At 35.6% G+C, this 25,057-nt stretch overlaps 1 protein-coding gene across 1 annotated transcript in view; it reads right to left on the reverse strand.

The window, feature by feature from the left end:
• LOC150110481 (forkhead box protein I1-ema-like) overlaps nucleotides 1-24,530 on the reverse strand; it is a 41,413-nt gene extending 16,883 nt beyond the window's left edge. Inside the window, exon 1 of the mRNA XM_090399442.1 lies at nucleotides 24,434-24,530. Coding sequence (XP_090255568.1) covers nucleotides 24,434-24,530 — 97 coding nt within the window. The remainder of the gene's footprint in view (nucleotides 1-24,433) is intronic.
• Nucleotides 24,531-25,057: the final 527 nt, after the last annotated feature.

Here is a 25,057-nt window from a genome sequence, read left to right on the forward strand (position 1 = left end):
AAATCAATTACTTTTCATTTTTCGATATTCTTTTTGCTGTTTTGAATCCAAAATTCTTACTTATTGAACACGCCTGTGGAAATAGTGGAATGATGATTATAAATCAAATTCATTTATAATAAATAAATAAACATGAAAGATATAAGAGTGATAGTGATTGACTCCACTGATTCTGACTCATGCACGAAAAGAATCAACTGAAAGTATAAAACTAGCAAATAAAATAAATCTAGCAACCAATAATTGTCATTTGGATTCACACCCAAAACTCTTCAAGATAACAGTAGCCGTGATGCTTGTTTGTATTGTTAATGAGCCGATGTCAAATGAATCTATGAAACTAGACATTGATAATTTCTTATACAACATATTGCAAGACGAATTCGAATTCAAGTTTTTCGAATCTAAAGTGTAAACACAGTGTGTAAACAAACCTCCTTAAGCAAACCGCTCAGGTACGAGCTGCAAAAAGAATGGTAAATACCATACTGGAACGATAAAAAGTAACAAAAGATGTGACTTTGAGTTCATTGTCAAATGCCAAGAATAGAATTGTAGAAATATCGATAAATGTAAAAGATCGATCAACTTTAAAAGTGCGCAAAATCCAATACTCAGTGATTGGTCGAAAGTTCATCATCATCATCATCATCATACGTATCAAGGGATTTAGGCCTAGTATGGCCTGTTCCGGCCTTAGAAGTCATCGTTGAATCGTTTAAGAGGACGTCCTGGTTTTCTTTTTCCTAATGGCTTGTACTTTAAGGCTTGTTTTGGTAATCTTTCTGTTTTCATTCTCTGAACGTGTTCCATCCATTTATGTTTATATTTTTTAATTTTTTCAATTACTGGTTCTTGGTTTAATTCTTTCATAATATCTTCGTTTCTTTTGTGATCAAATAGGGTTGCAGTTTTTCTCATAAACTTCATTTCTGCTGTTGTTAATCTTTGTTTGTCTTTTTGTTTTATTGTCCAGATTTCGCTTCCATACATTAAGACTGGTAGGGCTAATGTATCGTATACTTTTAGCCTGGTTTGTTTTTGAACTAGGTTTGGTTTAAATATAGAGTTAATTACTCCTGTTATTTTTTAAATATTTTGCAATTTTTATGTTTATATTTTTTTCATTTTCATAAGTGATCATACATCCTAGGTAGTTAAATGAATCGAAAGTTCATGATACTTCGATTTACAGTACTCGCAGTCGGTATGAAGCAGTCATTCGGTAATAAATCGAAAAATATAAAATTTCACAGCTTACTATTCTGCCATTGATTATCAACATTCCTGATGTTATATTTAACCTGTGAATAAGTTTATTATGGCAGATAACAGTGAATTGTCAAAATGGGTAGGAACCTCGAGTTGGTGAATAGAAAAACAGAGCCGGCTTGTTGCACGTATAACAATCTTCGTTTACCGATAATCAAATGGTATGGTATGACTGCTAACGACACAGAGGGTGTCGTTAGGCAGTCAAAAAAGCTTATCCGCTTCATTCCCGTACGTATATTTGTGCGTCGATCACATATGATCCTATGCAGCTTTTATTACATTTCGAAATCCACGAAATGGAGGGAAAAAGTAATTTTACTTTTTTCTTTTAATTTTTATTTAAGTGACGCAATATGTTCATGGGATAATACATTTCATTTATTGGGAGTTTGAAAACGATTTTACCTGGTTAGTTATGGTAGTTAGGTTGCGTATTTAGTTGATACTGTTGTTTATTTAAATAGATCAAATCAAACTATATAAGAAATAGATATCAATATATTCAAAGTTGAAGACAAAATAGAACAATGATAAACCCATCCTTCCTAAGATCACAAGAAAACAGAACATCTTGAACACTTAATTACCATCACATTTACATTAAAAATGTACCAGATATTATCATATTAAATCACCACTCCCCTTGTTCTCCCTTTTCTGTGCCCATTTATACTTCTTTTAGACTGCATCCCTTTCGTAATGATTTTTGCTCTTCAAAAGTGCATGGAAGTTTTTACAAGATGTTCCTTGGAAACTGTATTGAACCAATAGAATCCTTGCGACCGAATCAACATTGTCTATTTTCCTGAGGGGAAATAGACAATAAGAATTGAACAATCTTTAATAATTCTAAATAGTACTGAATATCTATTAAATTTCTGGTCTGCTTCTGGTGTGAGAGTAAATAATTGAATTTAATGAAAATTGCAGCACTGTCATTGATACAGTTTCCAGTGAATTTCTTGAGATAATATTAAAAACACTTAACTTCCCCAATTAATACTCCCGTATTTAATATCGAACAGTGAATTCCGCAATAATTCCAAGAGAAACAAGACAAATCTTCCATTGGTTTCATCCACTTCTCCAAATATTCTACACAGCAACTAAATAAGTCATTTTATTTCAACACAGAATTTGCCACAGTTTCGAGCAAATCCGTTCACTTTTCGGTCAGCAGTTATACGTCTCTCCCTGGAAATAATAACAACCATTTTGTTTTGCTGAGAGAAAGCAACTGCCTGTACTCGATCTCAACAAAATCGCACTCTTTGAGTTCTTCTGTGCACAGTATAAATATGAAAATAAAGATATATTTTAAAAATATGTTCTCAACGTCAGTTTCCCATATTTTTGCCGCATTATTGTGAATATGTGCTAGGCAGCCCATACTGATAAAGATTTTTAATTTGGCAAGAACATTTCTTTCTTTTTTTTTTTTTTTGCATTAAGCCGTAGTCCTCCAAACGCTGTACTCCATTGCCCTCGTAAACGCAATGAAATTCTTATACATTTCCCCCACCCCCTCCCCATTTTTTTTCTTTTTTTTTTTCTTCTGAGAATTTCCTTTATTACATAAAGAAATAGTTCGGTCGACTAGTCAGACTTGTTTCGCACTTCAATTACTTTTGATGCGAACCGTAATCCAGTCAGAATACTAGAGTATCAGGTGAAATATTCTTATTGACTGTGACTGCTTCCGTCTGTAGCAACTGCACAAGTAACCAGTATCATTTTCTTCAAATGCTTTTAAAGCAACTTTAACAGAATGTGGTAAAGAAGCAGAATTGACAATAGTTTCTATTTTGGTCCTAGCAGTATCTTCCTAAAATCTTCGGGCCAGTCAAGAGTCAGGAAATGCATTTTTCAACAAGACAAATGTGCAATCCACTGATTTATAGCTGTTTGTGATGCTTAACAGTGCGAAAAGCAAACACACCTTCAGCAATAGAAACGTCATCTTTGCTGCCTACTTTTACCAAGTGGTTTATCATTTTTTTAAAGAGTTCTCCCCTTCGAACAGCTTTTTTGTTTTAAATCAGAAACGTCCCTAATTTCCAAAGAAATGAACTTTCCAGGTTTAGACATTAAACAGTCGGCTTTCGAGTCATCTCGGCCACTTTTACACTTCAAAGAATTTGCGTTTTCGTTTTGGCATCGCTTATTTATGAAGATAGTAATTTAGTAATGACATTAATTAAATTAAAATGTCATCACATTTTAATGTATTTAATTTTTTAATTTAATCTAATTAAAAGTTCATTATATTTTAATAACACGTATGACCACGAAAGACTACTGTGTACGGCTGAATAAGACTCAATACTGACTCAGCAAATCATCCATACACATCTGTTTCTCTCACCTGATAGCATAAGTTTATAAAGCTGATAAAAAGAAAGTGTATGTCAAAAACCCTAACATTTTTACATAAAAAAAGAAAACACTTGGCAGAACTTTAAGATTGTAAAAGAGCCTCTCTACCTTAGGTCGATTATTTTGTATTAGTGAACAACATTTTGAAGTACTGTATTAAATTTTGTTTCGTAATACATATATAGCTAGAAAGACATTCTAGTATTCTACTATTCTCCATTTGAGATTCATGAAATCAAATATAGAACTAGACTTCTTTATATATATATATAAAAGCACTCTTTATGTGTTTTTTATTTATTTTTTAATTCAGTTTTATGTTTTAATAATATTAACAAATTTAAAACAAATATACAAAAGTGTACTTAATATTTCATATAAACGATACATATAACAGGCAAAACTATTGAAGGTTTTTTTGGGAGGGGGGAGAGTCCTTGTAATTTCCTTAAAAAAGGGGAGATCTTGATTCAGAACTGAAGTTCGAGAAACACTCTTGTCTCTTGAATGATACTTCCATTTTATCTCATTTTGATGTTCAAGTGGGCTGACTGACACTAAAACTGATATTCCTCGAATAAAAGTTGCCAAAGATCTCCATGAAAGACAAACGAAAGGAATTAAGGGATGTTATTCGTTTTTACAAAATGCACCTGAAACATTTTTATACTGCAGTTCATGACGATCAATATTAATTTAGTAGCGATTGCAATAGGCTTTGCTATAGTTTTACAGTTAAAATGGATTAGTTTTTCCATATCTATTCTTATAGCGATCCTTCCGATACGGGTGCAGGGAGCAATGGATTCGATTGATTGTTTCTAGAGATAAACAGAGAAAAGAAGAACAGAAGAGGGAGGTGAATCAATTGTGGAGTGGCATAAAATTCCGTACAGATTCGTATCTATTCTTCATAATTATGCAATCTCTACTTTTGCTGGAAACGTTATTTCGGTTATTAGTCAACTTTGCTATTTAATTTCATAACGAGTGGCCTTGTTAAGCAACAAATGCCTTTCCCCCCCCTTCATTTATTATTATTATTATTATTATTAAGAGAGAACCCCCCCCAGGGAGTCAGGGAATCATTGAGGGAGGCCACATACTACACGCACCAGCTATCATACTTATTCTTGAATTTCTTCAGACTGCTTGCACTCACATCCAATGCCAATCCATTCGAATCACGCACAACTCTGAGAGAAAAACCATCACTCCCTTCTTAGCGGCATTCATTCTCAGCTTCCAAGGATGCCTTCTTGTCCTTTTTTGATCTACATTTCTAAATTAAGGGCCAGAACCAGAATCTTCATGCCAACAATTCTGATTAATTCGCGTTGCATTTGTCAGTTAATGAAACGACCCCGTCATATAATGGATTAATGAGACATGAATAAATCGAACAGCCATTTATTATTGTAAAATATGTGTATATGAGTGGTGTGCATAAAATAAAACATGCATGAAATTTACGACAATTCCACTCCTTTAACTCTAGCGGTCGAAAACATTAGAAACGAATAGGCCAAGAGTAGGATTAGCTTGTTCTGGAGATCAACCATGGTTTTATACCATTTCAAGCCTCCAATGAGCATAACACTGATAGTATGGTAGGCAATATAAATATAAATAATCTCCTCCAATTATTCTTTTACCTATTGAGCTTAGTGGATAAGTGCATTAATTACATTCAAATCATTAACATAACCAAATAAAGCATTGGAGGAAGTTCTGTAATTAAACTAGAACATCCCTTATTTAGACCCTTAATTAAGCCTGACCTGAGAAAGCACACTGCGAGCAATAACTCGTGCTCAGAATGCATCAAAATACAATTCATTTTCTGATTCATATACTGTAAATATCATCATTTTGATTCTGGCATAACATGCTCAAGTGGAACTGAGGTAACACACTATAATGAAATATCGAAAAGAAGAGTTAAGAATATCTGGAAATTACTATTAGCCGCTTAATTAAGCATTAGGCAATGCTCTTGGATACATGATACACATTTGCCACCCCCACTCCACAATCCCCCTCCGGCACGAATATAGATTTAAATTCTAATTAGCAATGCACTGATTTCAAGCGATGGTGCTTTTAGGTCTCTCTAACTGTGCATTTAAGTCATCACTCCCTCTTTCTTCCGATACATTATTTATTGCGTTATTGTGATCCTTTCTCCAACACCTGCGTGTTAACTAGATGTGACATTTGGTGAAAAAGGAAGGACAAAGATTAAACCACTTTTCAATGAGACAGATGCTTCTCGAGTCCAAAGTGGCCATGATTTGTCATACGATATTCCCGCATATTAGACTGTAAATCAGAAGTCAACTCACTACTCCGGTTGATTTAATTACGTGTCACAAATGTCAGTCGACCGGATTCGTTCCCCACACACACCTTGAAGTAACTGAAACGAGAATTTTGCTGTCGTATTTTAGTATCTTTCACTAAATAATTTATGTGAGGAACTGTTTGTGAATATTGGTGTAATCCCCCACCACACACCACACACACACACACACACACACACACACACACACACACACACACACACACACACACACACACACACACACACACACTTCTTTAACACAACCGGAAGAATGGCAATACGTTTGAGTGAAAATAACTAAGTTCTGAATCTAGCCTATGACGCAAGGAAATTTTATACTGGCTTTCCAAGCGATGGTGACTTAGCTAGTCAAATACAAAGGTAAGGTTTTTCCATTTCAAAAACACAACTCGTGCTTTCGTAAAAACAGATAAACCAATCTGAGAACTCATGCAACTGACAAGCGTAAACAGGACCGTTATTAGGGTTGATGTCACCCTAAGACAGTGTTTCTCAACGTTTTTTGGATCATTCCCCCACCTCAACGTCACAAAGATTTTGATGCCCCCCTCTTCTAGCATAATAGTCAGCCAAGTTCTGAAAAAGTATAATATAAATATGCATAAATATGTACATGTACATTTTCTAATTGCCCCCCCCCAAAAAAAAATATTCAAATTCCCCACGTTGAGAAACACTGCCCTAAGACAAGCACTATTTTGCCACCTCTAAATTCAAGAAAACATGCACAATTAAATAATAAATAAATAAATAAATAATGGTGTTTTTATAGTCGAGATACAATTTGCCGTTTTTGCAGCCCTCTACACTGGCCGTTCACGGGCATTGCCTTAGTTGCTTAGTGGGTTATGATGGTCCTGGGCGTATATGTTCTACAATAGCCTTAGCACCTGGGCTAAGGCTATTAAGCATTAAGAACAAGGAAATGATTGCAGACAATGTGCATATGACCTCATTCATTATCACAAATGTTGAACTTGGAGTCCAATTTGTGAGGTAGACATACTCTTGCCTAATTTTCTATTTAAATGATCCGATTTAAGTCAAAACTGAAATTTCTCGAAATATTAATAGAGATCCTAAATACCAAATTTTATTAAAGTTCATTCAGCTAGGGAAAAATAGTATTATTTCTAATTTTTTGCTACATTTTGCCAATAAAAACAGCCCATTTATAAGGAAAAAAAACGATTCCCTATTCAACTGGTATGAAAATCGCTGTGCACTGCGACTTTGTATACGACTGAATATACTGTACATCACGTTGTTAGACTTTATACAGATACAATAGTGCTCGAAATTGTTCAAGGTTAAATTTTTGAGTCATACTACTTCCATCGTTTCAAAAAAGATAATTAATGGTCAAATTTACGAAACGTCGATCTGTTATTTTATAAAACACTCGAAACATTTTGGATTGGCTCCAAATTTTAAGTAGAGATTCTAAATACGTAATTTATTAAATGTTGTCATTTTGTCATTTGTCATTTGTCAATAAAACAAAAGTATTTGGTTGAAACTAAAACAGAATTTCGCAAACATATTCTAGTGTATATCTCAAATCTCAGATTTTATTAAAATTCCATTCAGTTCAGCCAGAGTACAGTTATTGTTATTTCAAATTACAATTTCGACACGTTTAAACCCTAAAACTGGTCCAAAAGAAAACACCACCTGAGAGGACTCAGACCTTACCAACTTAAGGACATCGTCAAACTCGATTGAACCAGGGAGGCTCTGTTACAGAAACGATTCTTCTGCCAAATGTATATTGAAATAAGAATAACAATCTTAAAATATTTATTTTAACAGCGCATGGCAAGACAAGCAAACTGACCAAAAGAGCATGTACAATTAATAAAGTGCATCTACAGTTAACAGAAATAATACACCTTTCATACATAGCATTAGTTGCTTCGGCCGTCACAACAACTCAATAAGATTTCCTCTTCTCCCCAGTTTGTGATAACATGATTCAAATAACTGAACTGTTTTTCCTTCAACGTGAGCGTTGTTCGCGCTGATCTGACCGACTCTCGATGGTCTAGTTCGTTCCAAAAACTGTTCTGTTTTGGGTTTAGATTGGAACTATAGAAAGGCCAGTTCAAAATTTTCTCATCATTCCCCCAAACCAGATCGCATTAAAACACCAGTATGCGACACCGTGCATTGTCGCGTAGAAAAAAACGTGTCTGTTCGTAAGACTACCACAATATAGAGAGCAATGCATTATGTACACCTATGCTACATATCAGTCCTCGTTCATCCTTTCAATACTACAGCTAAAGATCCAAGTCCATATCGGAGAAACAGCTGTTGGTCACCACTTCCACCAGAAAATTTCTGTGCACCAGTGTAATTTGCGTTGTTCATTTCCATTGTTGATGTTCTGTTTATGTGCAGATCCCCTTCTACAGAAATTCAGACTGTGCAGTTTTGTTTTCATTTTTTAATTTTAAAAATTATGTGATTTCTATGAAGGAAGGTTTTTCTGAACGTAGAGTACATTTGTCTCAGGCTAAGGATATTTTTTTCGCTGTTTCAAACTGCTTGGTTATCATATTTTTTCTATTTTTTTAAATTAATTATACATATATTTTTGTATTTTTATATATTTATTTTATATAATCTCGAAATCCAGTTCTACAATCAAACGTCGAACTTTTTCAAGCCACTCAGGCCTCCTCCTATTAATAAGCAGGTCGATGGTTTCACACTGAGCAATGAAATTTATCTCCTACCTAGGGACAATAGCAAACATCGATGCCCACGGCGGTAGTATACGAACCCACAGCCTGTTGGTTGGAGAGCGGATATGCTAACCAGTTAGTCAATTAGGGTGATTTTCGTATAAGCACCTTCGGAGCATCCTTCTATCCTTTGGCGTTACCTTCCTATGAGTGTTTTTGTCTGAGATACCACCCTCACTTTTTCATCAACTGATGATGCCGTCCACGGTTGATTAGGAGTAATACGGTCGTTTTTTTTTTCTTTTTAAATGTGAATACGATCCATAAAAGATTATAAATCTATCGTACACTAATCCTACTCTAGACGCAAACACGGAAAATCATTTTCCAGCACTCTTCCTTATTGGAAGAATGGCTTTTCACGCGATGAATTTCGTTTTTCACCTTAAAGGATGTTACTAAACATCCTTTAAGACATAAAAAACCTTTATCAGGTGCAGATAATTTAGTCAGTTTTATACGGAACTGGAATGGTTTCCCCTCCCGGAAACGTTCATCCAGAAAACAGGGAAAGTGGCCAGAAGAACGAACGCTATTGCAGTATCAGGTTTCCAAGAATAAATTCATTGGCAGTGATTCGGCCAATGGGCCTAGCATGAACTAGAAAATAGGATGGGAATATTATCATCATCATCATCATCATCATCATCATCTATGCGTATATCACGAATATCACCATCACTCAGCTTATCCCTTATTCCTCATTCATCCTCACCTTTTATTTCTTTTGTATTTTTTTAAAAAAGAATTTCATTGATTTTATTTTTCACAGATACATCACATTACCGACGTGTTCAACGATTCCAGATTAGATAATCATTAAAAGTAAATTATACTTAATTTATCCTTTAATCATTATAGCTATTTCATTCTCTCTTAAGGTTGTATAAATTTGCCGACTCTATAACTTGTCGTTGAAGTTCATTTCACATATTTTCAACCCGAACTATAAAAATGAACTTCGTATATTAATTCTCTATTCTCATCCCAACTTCCCTTTCGCGTTAGGCTCAACAGCCTGTCACAGCCAACTAACTTAACTTTTTAAACTACTATTTATCTATCTATCTATCTATCTAGAATATAATTTTACATTAGACGATAGGTAACAAGGACTACTTACATATTATAAGTATATAAGTATATATATATTACAGAGAAAGAAACATTTTCCTTTCGGGTATACAATAGAGAATGCAATAAATGAATCAACATTACAGTTCAGTTTCACTCTTAGTTATATTTCAGTTGAAGTGTATTGTCGTCGGCAATCCAGAATAGGGTACCAGTTGGATTCCACTCCTCTATGAATTTCGCGACAGTTCTTGTTTCTTTGTAGTAATCAAGTTCCAATAAAAGCCTGCTTTTTAGTTTCCGACGGAGTATATACATGACGGTTTTTGCCGATTCGGTGATGAATGGATGCTAATTATTTCTTGTGTGTTAGGTAGAAGCTGTAGATGACGGCCTTAGCGCAGATGAAGAGGAAATTGCATATTCTGTGTCTGTTCTCTTCTGTATGGACTAAATTCCAGTACTCTTATTGGCTGTGTGCGTAGTTATTACAATTGCTAGAGGCAGTATTCAGGGCATAGGTGATTATCACTTTGTTTGCGGGACAGGTCAGATATGTGTGTTCCAAGGTACCGGAAATGTCACAGAATAGACACAGATCCGTTTCTCTTAGATGGAATTTGTAGAGCTTAGAAGGAGTTGGCAAGATGTTATGCCATAGTCTCCACTGTATGTCGGAATCTGGTTTGGCACACTTCAATTTATATGGAAGATCCCACTGAAAACTAAGTGGCATATGCAGCCTTGTAGATGAGAAGGTTAAGAATGAATATAAGAAGGGCGAGGATGGAGACACTGACATGAGGAAGTGGTATATTTTCTTGTAGTTGGAGGGAAGAATTGGAAGTGAGGCTTCAGATTGTACAAGATGAAATATCGGCCCCCCCCATGCAGTTTCTAGAAGGAATACGAACTCCCTGAGTTGTAGCGATATCTGGATAGGAATATTATAATGGAAGCTTGCAGCTGTTGATATTGCTTTTCAGTTTTTGGGTTCTTCGTTGGTAGGCTTGTGAATGTTTTCCACTTTAGGGTCTGGGTTAGGAGTTCCCCTATGACTGTTATTCCTGCCCAGTTCCATGTAGGGAAAAGAAAGGGCTGGTCAGTTGTGAGACTTATGTTTTTGTTCGAAAATAGTGGTTCTGTAAGTACAGCTGACACTGTTGATCCTGTCAATGTATGATGAAGTTCTGTGTTTTTTCACAGCTGTAGAGCATCTTTGTAAAAACGAGGTAGTTTAGGAGGAGATGGTGCAGAACTGGCCATTCGGAGGATTGTGGAAAGAGTAAGTCCTCTGGTGGATGATTTCGTGATGTAATCGAAGGTGGTTACATAAGTGTGTTGCATTGAAGTGTCTTTAAGAGGAAGATTATCTTGAAGAATCTAATCTTGTTTTCAAGGGAAATCAGGCCTTGACCTCTCTTACTGAGTGGCTTGAATAGTTGAGGGTATGTTGTCCAGTGAGTTTGTTCCAGAGGAAACGTTTGATTTCCTTTTGAATGTGGTAGAGAAATTCTTCAGGAGGTGTGAGTACTTTTAGGGTATGTCATAACACACTCGCAGCCATCTGGTGAACTATTAGTACTCTTCCTCTCAGTGAAGACATGGAACGAATGCTGTTCCATTTACCTAGCACCTGTTTAAAACGGTTGTGCAGCTGTGTCCAATTCAGTGCGTTATATATTTTGGTGTTGCCAAGGTGCACGCTTAAGTATCTTTGTCCTTCGCTTGACTAGGTACATTCGATCGGAGAATCATTTTTAGACTTCTATCTGCCTGACCACAAGCCCGTGGTTTTTGCAGAATTTAATTTGGCCCCTGAGGCTTTCGAGATAAAACTCACTATTGAACATTTGGCCAGGCAGAACGAATTCTTTGTGGATCCAAGCGACTTTTTTTCGGATGCCCCTCTTCTGGTGGTCTCCACTCAGCACTCTTTCTTTCGGGCTCATATTCAAAACACCACGTTTCGTCACCAGTAACGATCGTTTCAAGGAAGTTTGAATTTTTACGAGCAGTTTTAATGAGGTCCTTGCAGTGTTCAATTCGCTACATTTTTTTGGTCGTCGGTCAACTTGTGGGGAACAAATCGTGAACTCAATTTACGAAGGCCCAAACTCTCGGTAAATGTATATTTTAACAAGTTAAATAAAAAATAAAAATAAATAAATAAAAAATATCTAGAATATTTAAAAAAATCTATCTAGATCATGGCTTCGTCAAGCTGCAACTTTTATTATCTTTGGAAGCATCCAAATCAGGAAGTGCCTATTGGATCTTCAACAATACCCTCCTGAAAGATCCAGATTACATAATAAACCCTCATGCTTTAATAACCAACCTCACTCACTTGAAAGGTGATACAGAACCAATGAAAACATGGTAGCCCCACCTAAAATCACAAATAAAATCTTAAAATAAAATAAAATAAAATAAAAATAAAAGCTTAAAAGAAAGGACACAAATAAAATCCTTTACGCAGATCTACAGTCACCGGAAAAATCAACAGAGGAACATTAGAATCCGACAACTTGAAGAACAGCTCAAGTATCTCCCAGAAGAAAGCCCTGAATATCATTCAGCCCTCCAGAACATGTAAACACACTCAGAATTATCTGCAAAAGGTGTCCTACTTAGATCGCGGCATACACATATAAATCTTTCAGATGCCCCCACAAAATATTTTTTCTCTTTGGGAAAAAAATGCCAGGCAGCAAACTCCATCTCTGCTATCAGACTTCAAGGTGGCAGCATCACAGAATATCTAAGTAAAATCACTTCTGAAATCCTACAATACTACGAGAATGCATACAGCTTTACAGGAACATCCCATCATGCCATTCACGAAATACTGAAAGAAACAAAAAAATCTCCGCAACAAATAGGAACCACTTAGAAAACAAAATCACGCTAGACAAACTGAAAATTGCATGCACATCCTTGCCAAAGAACAAATTTCCCGGCCTTGATGGTCTCAAGTCAGAGTTTTTCCAAGTCTTCTGGAATTAACTCGGACCACTTCTCCTCAAAAAACTGCAAGAAGCCTACCTCAATGGGCTCCCACAATTCGTCAAACCTCTTTGGTATCAATCGTGCTACCGATTGATACCAAAGAAGGGAGACCACACGGATATCCGAAACTGGCGTCCAATCTCCCTAATTAATATCGATTGTAAAATCATTTCCAAAGTTATAGTAAACCGAATAAAGCCAACTTCTGCCTGAAGTTATTGGCCAACATCAAACGGATTTTATAAAAGTATCTCTTATTAAATGGATAACCTCCATTTAATAAGAGATACTTTTATGAAGTCCTAAAGGCATTTGGTTATGGTCCTCTCATCATTGAAACAGTACAATTGCTATACAGAGATGCATTCTTCTATTTAAAAATCAATTTGAACCCTTCTTTGAACTCTTCTTCTGGCCATTGAACCCTTCTTAAAAAGAGTACATGACACAATCATGTCCAAACGAACCATCATAACAGAGACACATCAAAAAATAACCCTATCAACATATGCCGATGACGTTACTGTAATAGTCCGAAATGAAGAAGAAATGACAGTAACCGAGGAAGCACACAGACTATTATGCACAAGCCTCAGGGGCCAAATTAAATTCTGCAAAAACCACTGACTTGTGACCAGGCAGATCGAAGGCTAGAAATGATTCCCCTATCGAATGTACCTGGTCAAGTGAAGGGCAAACATACTTAGGTGTGCATCTTGGCAACACCAAAATATATAACACACTGAACTGGACACAGCTGCACAACCGATTTAAACAGGTACTAGGTAAACGGAACAGCATTCGTTCCATGTCTTCACTTAGAGGAAGAGTACTAATAGTTAACCAGATAGCTGCGAGTGTGTTATGGCATACCCTCAAAGTACTCACACCCCTGAAGAATTTTTCCACCACATTCAAAAGGCAATCAAACGTTTCCTCTGGAACAAAAGTAACTGGGCAACATACCCTGAACTGTGCAACCCACTCAGTAAGAGAGGTCAAGGCCTGATTTCCCTTGAAAACAAGATTAGATTCTTCAGGATAATCTTCCTCCTAAAGACACTTCAGTGCAATCATACTTATGTAACCACCGTCGATTACAGCACGAAATCATCCACCAGAGGACTTACTCTTTCCACAATCTTCCGAATAGCCAGTTCTGCACCATCCCTTCCTAAACTACCTCATTTTTAAAGAGATGCTCTACAGCGGTGGAAAAACACAGAACTTCATTACACATTGACAGGATCAACAGTGTCAGCTGTACTTACAGAACCACTATTTTCGAACAAAAACATAAGTCTCACAACTGACCAGCCCTTTCTTTTCCCTACATGGAACTGGGCAGGAATAACAGTCATAGGGGAACTCCTAACCCAGACCCTAAAGTGGAAAACATTCACAAGCCTACCAACGAAGAACCCAAAAACTGAAAAGCAATATCAACAGCTGCAAGCTTCCATTATAAAAGCCTACCAGATATCGCTACACCTCAGGGAGTTCGTATTCCTTCTAGAAACTGCATGGGGGGCGGGGCGATATTTCATCTTGTACAATCTGAAGCCTCACTTCCAATTCTTCCCTCCAACTACAAGAAAATATACCACTTCCCCATGGCAGTGTCTCCATCCTCGCCCTTCTTATATTCATCCTTAACCTTCTCATCTACAAGGCTGCATATGCCACTTAGTTTTCAGTAGGATCTTCCATATAAATTGAAGTGTGCCAAACCAGATTCCGACATACAGTGGAGACTATGGCATAACATCTTGCCAACTCCTTCTAAGCTCTACAAATTTCAGCTAAGAGAAACGGATCTGTGTCTATTCTGTGACGCTTCAGGTACCTTGGAACACACATAACTAACTTGTCCTGCAAACAAAGTGATAATCACCTATGCCCTGAATACTGCCTCTAGCAACTGTAATAACTACGCACACAGCCAAGAAGAGTACTGGAATTTAGTCCATACAGAAGAGAACAGACACAGAACATGCAATTTCCTCTTCATCTGCGCTAAGGCCGTCATCTACAGCTTCTACTTAAAACACACAAGAATTAACCAGCACCCATCCATCATCGGCACAAATCCTCACGTATATACTCCGTCGGAAATAAAAAGCAGGCTTTTATTGGAACTTGATTACCACAAAGAAACAAGAACTGTCGCGAAATTCATAGAGGAGTGGAATCCAACTGGTACCCTGTTCTGGATTGCTGACGACAATACACTTCAACTGAAAGATAACTAAGAGTGAAACTGAACTGTAATGTTGATTCATTTATTGCATTTTCTATTGTATATCCGAAAGGAAAATCTTCCTTTCTCTGTAATATATATACTTATATACTTGTAATATGTAAATAGTCCTTTTGTTACCTATCTTCTAATGTATATTTTATTAGAATACTTGGAATATTTACTTTGCTTTGCACTGAAAATGCTTTGATGCTGACAGATTTCCATCTTTCCACTTTGTGCGTGCGTGCGTGCGCGCGTGTGTGTGTGTGTGTGTGTGTGTGTGTGTGTGTGTGTGTGTGTGTGTGTGTGTGTGTGTGTGTGTGTGTGTGTCAGTTGATCTTTTTTATTCCTTGTTATTATTTTTTTTTCAATTTCTTCGTAATTTAACAATTCATTTTAAGTTCATTTATTGATACGCTCTTACCCCGATCTCGTCTTCTTTTTATCCATTTAAATCATTTGTTTTATTAACTTTTTTTTTTGGTATTTATGTTTTCATTTCACATAATGCTACTGAGATAAATCTGAGTAGCAAACTTTACGCAGATAAAATGTAATCACAATAATCAAACAAAACGTTTTTAATTTTATCCAAAGTTCCAAAATAAGAATAATCAACGATTTAATTTATTTGCGGTAATGTTTTTATGTGAGTCAGATCAGTGCTTCCAAATTAGAAACAGAGCGATTGGTGGTGTTGCATCTTTCTTTTATTAAAAGATTTTTTAGAAAGATTTTTTAGTAAATATAAAAAATTCTATTTTGTCAAGTTTGATGCTACTCGCCAGCTGTTCTGTTCGGCAAGGGCGAGTGGACGAAAGTATTTGTATAGTCCTATATATTAGGATTAATTAGATTCCTTAACCAAGTTACCTGGTCGTAACAAATTCCATGTTTATTGGATTATAAGATAGGTTAGTCCTATCTCGCGGCTCAGCTGTCCAAGAAGTTAGCATATCATCTCTCCAAACCAACCGTTCTTTGGGGGTTGGATGATAGATGAAAATCCCCATGAGCATGGAAGTTTTGTGAATGTCTGTAAATAGGAGATGGACTTCATTTTTCCCGTACAAGACTCTGCTTAATTGACCCCTGAAACTTGCAAAAATTTTCATGTTTGGTCTCTAGAACAATATTTCCTAGATTATTTAATCCTTAACTCCCCCCCCCTCCCCATGGCACTAATTTAATGTATTTTAGGCTAATAATGTTTCGTGGATAGAATGCGCACTGCTTTTTTCTGAGTTTGTCATCTTACGAAAACCCTGGTTCCGATGAGTTAGCTGGCTTCCAAATGAGACCAGCTAACTCATGGGATGGGAAAAACTCACAAAAGTTCTAAAGTTCTCCGCGTCCTAGACGGCATTCGAACCGAGGTTTTCCCAACCAAAGGGAATCGTAGTTAACGAATGAGCTTCGGTTGCTGACCTGACAGTATTGTCCGGCAATACGATTAGAAAATCAAGTTTTCATACATGTACGAAATTGTCTGCGAGTGACTGAAACATTTTATTTCTTTCTTCAAAAAGTAAAGGAGTCGAAGGTATTAGGAGAATATACGCGTGCCTTGAATCTCCTAAAGCAACTTTAGAGGATGCTAAGAAATGAGCCTTTTGCATCCACAGACCGTTTGCAAGAGGCACATCGCTCTGAAGAATTAGATTATGAATCATGAATTGAATTTCTGTGGTTAGGCGCTGGCAAATGTTAATGTGTGCATGTACACTTCATTCACCGATGGAGAAACGTTATTTCATCAGGACTGCTTGTAATGATCATCTATATGGGCGATCTCCGCAAAGTCAGATTTAAGGTTGTTTGGGTTCCTAATGTATAACTTTTCAGAGGTCCCCTCTACTGGGTAAATTTTAGGAGACTATACAGAGACGAAAGCTCTTGTAATGTGAGGTCCTAAGCTGTGGCTTATCTAATTTATGCGCAAATCCGGCACTGGATCTTCGTGAAACAGTTGAAAACGAAATTCCAAATATCGGTTCGATCATAAGGTCCAATTACTTTGTTGAGAAGAAATTGATTGGGCTATATTTGTTCAACGATCATCTTAGGGGTGGCGTAGTGGTGGTGGTGGTGGTGGTGGTGGTGTGTGTGTGTGTGTGTGTGTGTGTGTGTGTGTAAGCGGAGAAGGAACACACATTAATTATTTGCAAAATGAGTTGCCGGGAGTTTTAGATTATGGTTCTTTATTGACTTGACAAGTGGAATTCTGTCATAATGGAAATCATCAAATAAATCTCCCTACATTTAACTTTTACACTATAGCAACTGGGGTAGTTGAAAGAAAGGTTAACAATAGGAATGCAGATGTCAGAGAATTTTTAGATGCTGTAGAACGCAGTCGAATGTCCTTATGCAAAAAGGAAATGGTTGAGTAATGTTTTATTGATGTTCGTTTGATAAAATAACTAATTTAGTAAATAAATAAATCAATAATGTGTGTGTGTGTGTGCGCGCGCATATTATATGTTATATTATATTATATAATATTATTATATATATATATTTCATCACTTATACCAGTTTCAATACACATAAAACTATCCATTACATAAAAAGTAGTTATAAATTCTCCAACTACTCCAGTTTAATCGTATGGATAAAACTTCAATTTTAAGTAAAGGTTTTGATTTCACAATCCATTCTCCGCACGTTCATTCCAAAGCTTAACATAATAGTTATACAGAAAAAAAAGGGACCAATTCTATTTGCCTCAAGAAAATGCTTTAAACACCAGATTTGTTGCTGCATATTCCTTATTACAAGCTCATCTCCCAATAAGGAATATTATTGCATTAGAAAGGGAGGACATTAAAAGATTGAGTAATAATAAAGCCATAAAAGACATTCTAAAAGCATGCAGGAGAAATTTAGCATTGTAGTCTGCGCTGGTTATCTTAACCAGCGCAGACAACAATGCCAATATCGCCCATATTTTGTCTGACTTTTCCACGTATTTAGAAACATATTATAATTCTATTTGGTCTTCTTATATTAAAACCAGTGATCTTACTGTATGCTCAACTGATTTTTCAAAAAAAAAAAAAAAAAAAAAACAGATGGTCTAAGAATATCGTTAGACGTCTTATAGGAAGCCAACTCACTTGGAAAAATCTTTCTGCGCCAACTCCTTTCATCATCCACAACAAAAGTTTGGAATCATCATAACCTTAAAAAATGAAGTTTCGACAATTATTAAAGATGATGGAACAAAAAAGAAAACTGAACTCAATCTTCTGTTCCACTAGTTTCTTCAAAACGGCTACTCAAAAATATCACTAAATAAATTACTTTAATTAAATTTGTCTGAGGAAAATATACAACAGAAATAGATTATAAAGTTTCGAGAAATATTGCAAAGTTTAAAACACAACATTAGAACTGATTTTAATGCGCTCTGTATCATGCAAAATTTTCTTTATTCGCCCAAAAATGGCTTCTTTCCTTTTGAAAAATACCCTGGTGTATACTAGATTCCATGTTCTCACAGCAAAACATACACTTGGATTGGTCAAACTGGACGGAGTTCTGAAATTTGGAAAAAAAAAACAAAAAAACTGAGCGGTATTGAATATAAAAGGAAAGATAAAAGTGGTCTCGCTTCTCACCACATCGTGAGATGTACAGATCAATCTTTCTTACCTAGAAGAGTACTTATTTATTTAGCTTATAATGACACAATAGCCATGAAGTCGATACAGGAAGTATGACACCAGGTTATTTTGTTTAGACAAGGTTATTTAAATCAATTTATTACTCTTGGTTGTAATGTAATTTAACTAATTTAATTAAAATTTAATTTATTATTATTATTATTATTATTTTATTATTATTATTATTATATTTTTATTTTTATTTTATTTATTTTTTTTTTTTTTGTAAATTACGCATATTCTCTGGTCAATTTGGTTGTTTAGAAAATCCCCGGTTTTTTCCGAGAGGAAAAATCCTCTACCTTCGTATAAGACCACTTCAGCTGACAAGCCTCTATAGCAGTGGTTCTTAACCTGGGGGTGCGAGAAAGCATTTCCAGGGGTGCGAGAGAAGTTTCTAAATTTTGACCCAGATTCGATGGACGACAGCTATTTAATAAAAGACGATCTTATTGAAATACGAGCCAATGCACGCATTGAAATGGAATTTTGTACACAGAACCTTATTCACAGCTGGCAAAAGCCGCATTGCAGACACTTTTACCATTTGCCACCACCTACCTGTGTGAAATGGGATTTTCATTACTTTTGCACATAAAAACAAAAGCAAGAAATCGCTTAAATGCAAGTGATGACTTACGCGTGACTTTTTCAAAATAAAAAAAACAAAGAGCCTTGCTTCAAAAGTATTATTATGAATAAACAACAACAACATAACCATTAAAAATTGAGATATTGTTTTGTATGTATATGAATATGTATGTGTTTATTTTTCAATAAATAAATTATCTTGCAATAGATGTAATTTCCTAAATAAAGAAATAGAAAGACATTTTTCAAGGGGGTGTGAGAATTTATTTTTAGATTCAAGGGGGGTGCCGATCACTAAAAAGGTTAAGACCCACTGCTCTATAGCGATTCTTCGCGTCCTGTATCGGAATCCTTGTCACTAGAGTTCCAGGAATTCCGATTCACTGGAACTCTAGTGATGGGGTGGGGGGCGTACTTACACTATTCTCGAGGTGGATGGGATCCGAGTCGCTAGAGTACTCCGCCCCCCCCCCAATTGTTTATGCCCTTAAATTGGCCCTCAATTTTCTGGGTCCCCAACTAAAGCCCGTGCACTGTGCATAAGTACGGCCCTGCCTAGTGACTTTTTTTTTTTTTTTTTGCTCTTATAGTTAACATAAACGTTAAAAGAGGAAATGTAATAATTAATTGTTATAACAACTTTATTTATAAATTTAATACATAATAATAAACGAACTTATATTAATACGTATTTAATTTTTAGACCAAACCCTTTAAACATTTATTATATTGCAAAAAAAAAAAAAGAAGAAGAAAAAGACTTTTTTAAAAAAAAATAATAACTGTCATACAGTTTTAAAGTAACACTGCCAGGTGCTTCTTCATCAAGTTATTAATTCGTGATCGAACTGTGTATAAACATACCCTTAACAATAGTAGCCTTTCCCTCTTCTTGGTTTTAATATTTTAGTGTCGAAAACCTCCACTCACATAGGAAAACAGTGGAAAACTGCAATATATCATAGCAATCTTTCCCATACTGGAAAATTGACTGGCAACATACACCAAAAAAAAAAAAAAGTTTAGTGATGGTGTGTAAATTACTGTTACGAATTGATATCTTTTACACTATATATTCTTTTTCACAAAATGTTCAGGTATAAGCAAAATATGTTTAATAGATGTTTATTATTTTATTTCTTTTCAATAATAAACTTGACTGAATTCTCACTCTGGAGTGATATAGTATTCGTATAACATTTCGAAGTACTAGTTCTATCCCTTAGATATATTTCAGGTTAAGCGTTTGTTTAGAGAGTCAATATTTGTGTTCTGTTTCAACGTACGTCCTTCATATTCATTCTAACTTATCTCGAGGATTTACGTATGCATTTCCATATAGATTACACTTTCCAGGACGTGTTGTAGAATGGTGATATAATTATTGTAGACAGAGGAATAGCTATGGTGTAATGCGTCCGAAAGAAAGTCAAACTTTATATCTCTATCATTTGTTACTCGTGTATGCTATTGATTTACTTATATATGTAAGTGAATAAAATAAGAACCAAAACAAAACATTTAAAAAGGATTAAAGCATCTGCCGCAGCTTAGACATTTGTTGTTGATGTGGTAGTCAATTGTTTCCGGTGTTGAATGCCATGGGAAGCAAAGGGATTTGGCTAACTTTCAACCTAACATCCTTCCAGCTCTAAAGATTTACTATGATACATAACTGACCTATTAATATCTACTAATGATGAAAATCAGATGATGATCCCTGATATTAGGAGCCAGCTGAACAAATGTTGCGCTGGTATTATATGTGTTCAACACCAGAAACCACAAAACACGAACTTCTTTTGGAACTCCCTGATAACTAATTACCACGCTAATGATTTCTTGGAGTCTTTATGAATTAAAATGGATATACACTTCAGAGAGAGAGAGAGAGAGGTCTGTTCATTCTTTTTCTACCACCTTCTTAAAGGAGATATTTAAGGATGGATTAGCTCGCGACAGCCTAAAGTGAAAGATGTTTAGTATTAAAGAAGTTAGGATTCCTTTGTAATGATAAAAAAAGAGAGACTTCCATAGGGAAAATTAACGTGAAGAAAGGATCTGATGAATATTCATCTGATAGATGCTGCAAAATTACTTCTTTTTGGATGTCTACAAAATCAGAAAGCATCTTTGTGAGAACGAGAAGATAGCTTTGCATTTCCCAGGAGAAGATTCAATAGATGATATCCGAAATTTCATAAAAATTAACATGTAATGAAATGCTTTTAATTTTCGTCAACACTAATACAATGATTCAAATATGGTTATTATGTTATTCCAAATAGCAAGTTTTTCTGTAATTTTAATACTTGTAATTTCATTGAGGCTCTTGAATATATAAATAAAAACATCTAAATAATCATTGCATGAATCAGTTATATATGCGTAATACTCTTTTCCGTCACTTTAGTGACGTAATCATGATTTTGGTCTCTTCCCTTCTGCAACTATCTTTAATAATCTCCGTTCTCCTCCCCACGCCAACACATTTTCTTTCATTCGGCTTGGATTTCACATTGCGAGGTTTCATGATATGGTATTTACTCTTGAAGGTACTGATATTATCAGTTATTCGCATGTCATATGAAAAAATAAATATTTTTTAATGATAAAACGGCGTTTCAGATGAAAGGGAGTGTTGGCCGGTCTTAACAGGCGTGGTTTTCTTTCCAGAAAGTGAATTTTTCATTTTGCACACAAAGAAACCCACTGAAAACGCATGATGAGGAATAATTATGAACATCGAGTAAGACTGTGCCGTGCCTCTTTAAAACATTCAAATTGCAGAAGGTTAAAAATTTGCAAGCTGAGGAGCTGAGACCCTGATCTATTTACTCAAAAAAGAAAAAGAAAAAAAAAGAAATCTTGGGTTGGAGAGGAGTGTATTCAAAACGTTGGACGTCAATTGGGATTCTTGCTGATTCAGCAAGAACCAATTACTTTATAAACTTTTTTAATGTGAATTTCAGCACGAAAGGATGTTAGCCTATATAGAGCACTTCAGTATCAGTATCGTGAATGAGTCAAGCATTAGACAATCAGCATTTCTGCACTGAAGACCAAACACAGAACTTGTTTCAAGTCATTTCCGGCCTCTCATACCAAGCAATAAAATTTATTTATCACTAAAGACATTCACAAAACATTCATGCCCACAGAGGGATTCGATTGGAGAAAGCATGTGCTCACAACTCAGTCAACCAAATCAACTAAGAATACGAAAAAATTAATTAAGAGATCAGGTTTTATGTTTGAAAGTCGTACACTTATGATTTCAGAGAACTGATGCATTTGTACATACGCATGATGTTAACGAAAGTGGAACAAATATGTTGCTCAACGATCGGTTTTTCCAATATTTGCTTAATCAGTGCAGTTGGAGTTCGACTCAGTTCGTGAAGAGTAAAGAGATTGAAAAAGACAATGAAATAAAATAAAAATGACTTCATTAGTTCATATAAGAAATTCTGGAAAAGAAAATTTGTTAATTGGACGATGAATGATATTCAGAAATTATTTTACGTTGATAAGAACAAGTGTGACGGATGCAAAGCAGATTAATGACGGAATCCACTCAATTCGGACGGGCTTCCATTATTCTAAGTTGAGAATTATTAATAAAATAAAATGCTTCTCAAGAAAGTCTAATGTCCACTACGAATGTACGCGAATTCGTACAGTGGACATCAATGATTTTGAAATTATAAATTTGTTTTTTCATTGTTAGGTCCAGAACTTTTTAGACCACCCTCGTACTATAGGTTTACAATAAAAGAATAAAAGGGGAAAAAATAAAAAAGGGGGAAGGAAAAAACACTTTCGTGGGTGGGAATCAAATAAAAAATATCCTACTGTAAAGTATATTTTTCCTGGGGAAAAAGTCTTACTTGCTGGCAAGACAAACTGTTAAAAAAAAAGTCTGGAAAAACTCCTTTAGTCGGTGATTAAAATCAAACCTAAATTGTTTTATTTGGCACAAATATGATACTCACCATAGGCTTCTAAATCAAAAACACTGCTCTGATAATTTATTTTATTTTATTTTAGAGTATATATATATTTTTTTGCTAAATTACGCTTCCTTCTTTGATCTTCAATGTGTGTGTGTGTGTGTGTGTGTGTTTCACAGATCAATGCGAGTTTGCAGTGTTATGCTTGTGCAGAGTCGCATTGATGAAGTGCTACTGTGTTGGTAGTTAAGGGTTATACCAAGACGAGTATCTTGGGTCTTTTATGCAGGAATTAGCCTAAATTTCTGGTAGATAAACATCCCTATAGGACGGACAAGCTATGAATTGCAGAATCCGATATGCCAACTAGCCGAATCTCTTCGGTTATGTTTCCTAGGAACTAAAACAATGGTTTTACTTGGAGCAAGATCGCATGAATTCCATTAGTTTTTTTTTTTTTTTTTTTTAAATCATGACTGAAAAATCTTCGGATTAGAACAGGATAAATAGGATAGCAGCGATTTTGAAAACTTTTTTTTTTTCTCCTCGCGACGTCGCTCTTGACAAATTAGGAATTTCATGCTAGCTGACGGATCGCATTAAGTTCGCATCTCCTGTCCTATTAATTATCTATAGTAAGAAGTAGTAGTACACAATTCTAGTATTAAGGTTCCAGCTCAGTTTCATAAAAGGTAAGCTGGTAAAAAGGAAGAAATAAATAAACAGGTCATAAAAATAAAACGCTAACCATACTAGGTCAAATCAAAGTATTTAAACGTCAGTTTGTGTTATTGCTTTATATTCTGAAATATAAATACAATGACTAATTATTCCTTTGAAATATCAATATTTCAGAGGACTAGTATGTGTATTTATTTACAGAATATGATCTGTAAATAACCGTGTATATTTATTTACAGATAGGATAAATACATCGGTTAATAAATACACATAACATAGCAGGGCAATCCTTTCGTGGGTTATCACACTACGTTATATCTTGAGTTCTAATTTCTCTAAGGACTAGCTCAAACTTATTTCAGTGAATGGATTATATTGGTATATTATGTAGGTAAGTAGGCTTATTCTGCTAACTACAATTTGATGAAAAAATAAAACTTTCTTACCTTCATTATGAGCAGCTGCAGTGCACAAACTTTCAACAGGATCTCTTTCCAGTTTCACTGGAATAACATTATGTGTGAAGCCATGCAACCCTTCCATCTAAACGACAACACAAAACTGCCAATAGAAAAAGAAGCCTAAGGGTTCTTCGACTTTTATCAACGGTCTGAAATATCAGAAACGTGAGTCCACGATGCCGTGAAAAATATCAATGCCCTGCACAAACCAAGAAAGCTAATTCGGCCGTCAGTTTTATTTAATATCCCAACAACTTCTGTGGACAATAGAACGCTTTCTGTTTTGTCCCCTACCCCCCTTCATGCACCCAGACATACGCACAGACAGGGATGCACGCACACTTGTCACATGAGCATCTTTTGTGGGTGGGCAGACATCCCGCGGAACTCTCTTACTTCCGAAAGGGGCGTATCTGTCCCACCTGATTAAGTGAGTGGCAAACATCGCCTGGAAGGTGTCTTCGTAATCGACATGTACAGCAGTGTTGAATGATCACCGTAAAGACGACCGCCTAATTGGTTATCATCACCCCGCACGTCATCGAGAAAGCCATCTCTCGTCACATTATTGGCCCGTATCAACGGCTAAGGCCTGGTGTTGTCAAATGT

The sequence above is a fragment of the Typopeltis vanoorti genome, chromosome 1 (genome assembly GCF_054136105.1).
Source record: "Typopeltis vanoorti isolate ZY-2024b chromosome 1, IOZ_Tvanoo_1.0, whole genome shotgun sequence".
In the NCBI taxonomy this organism is placed as follows: domain Eukaryota; kingdom Metazoa; phylum Arthropoda; class Arachnida; order Uropygi; family Thelyphonidae; genus Typopeltis; species Typopeltis vanoorti.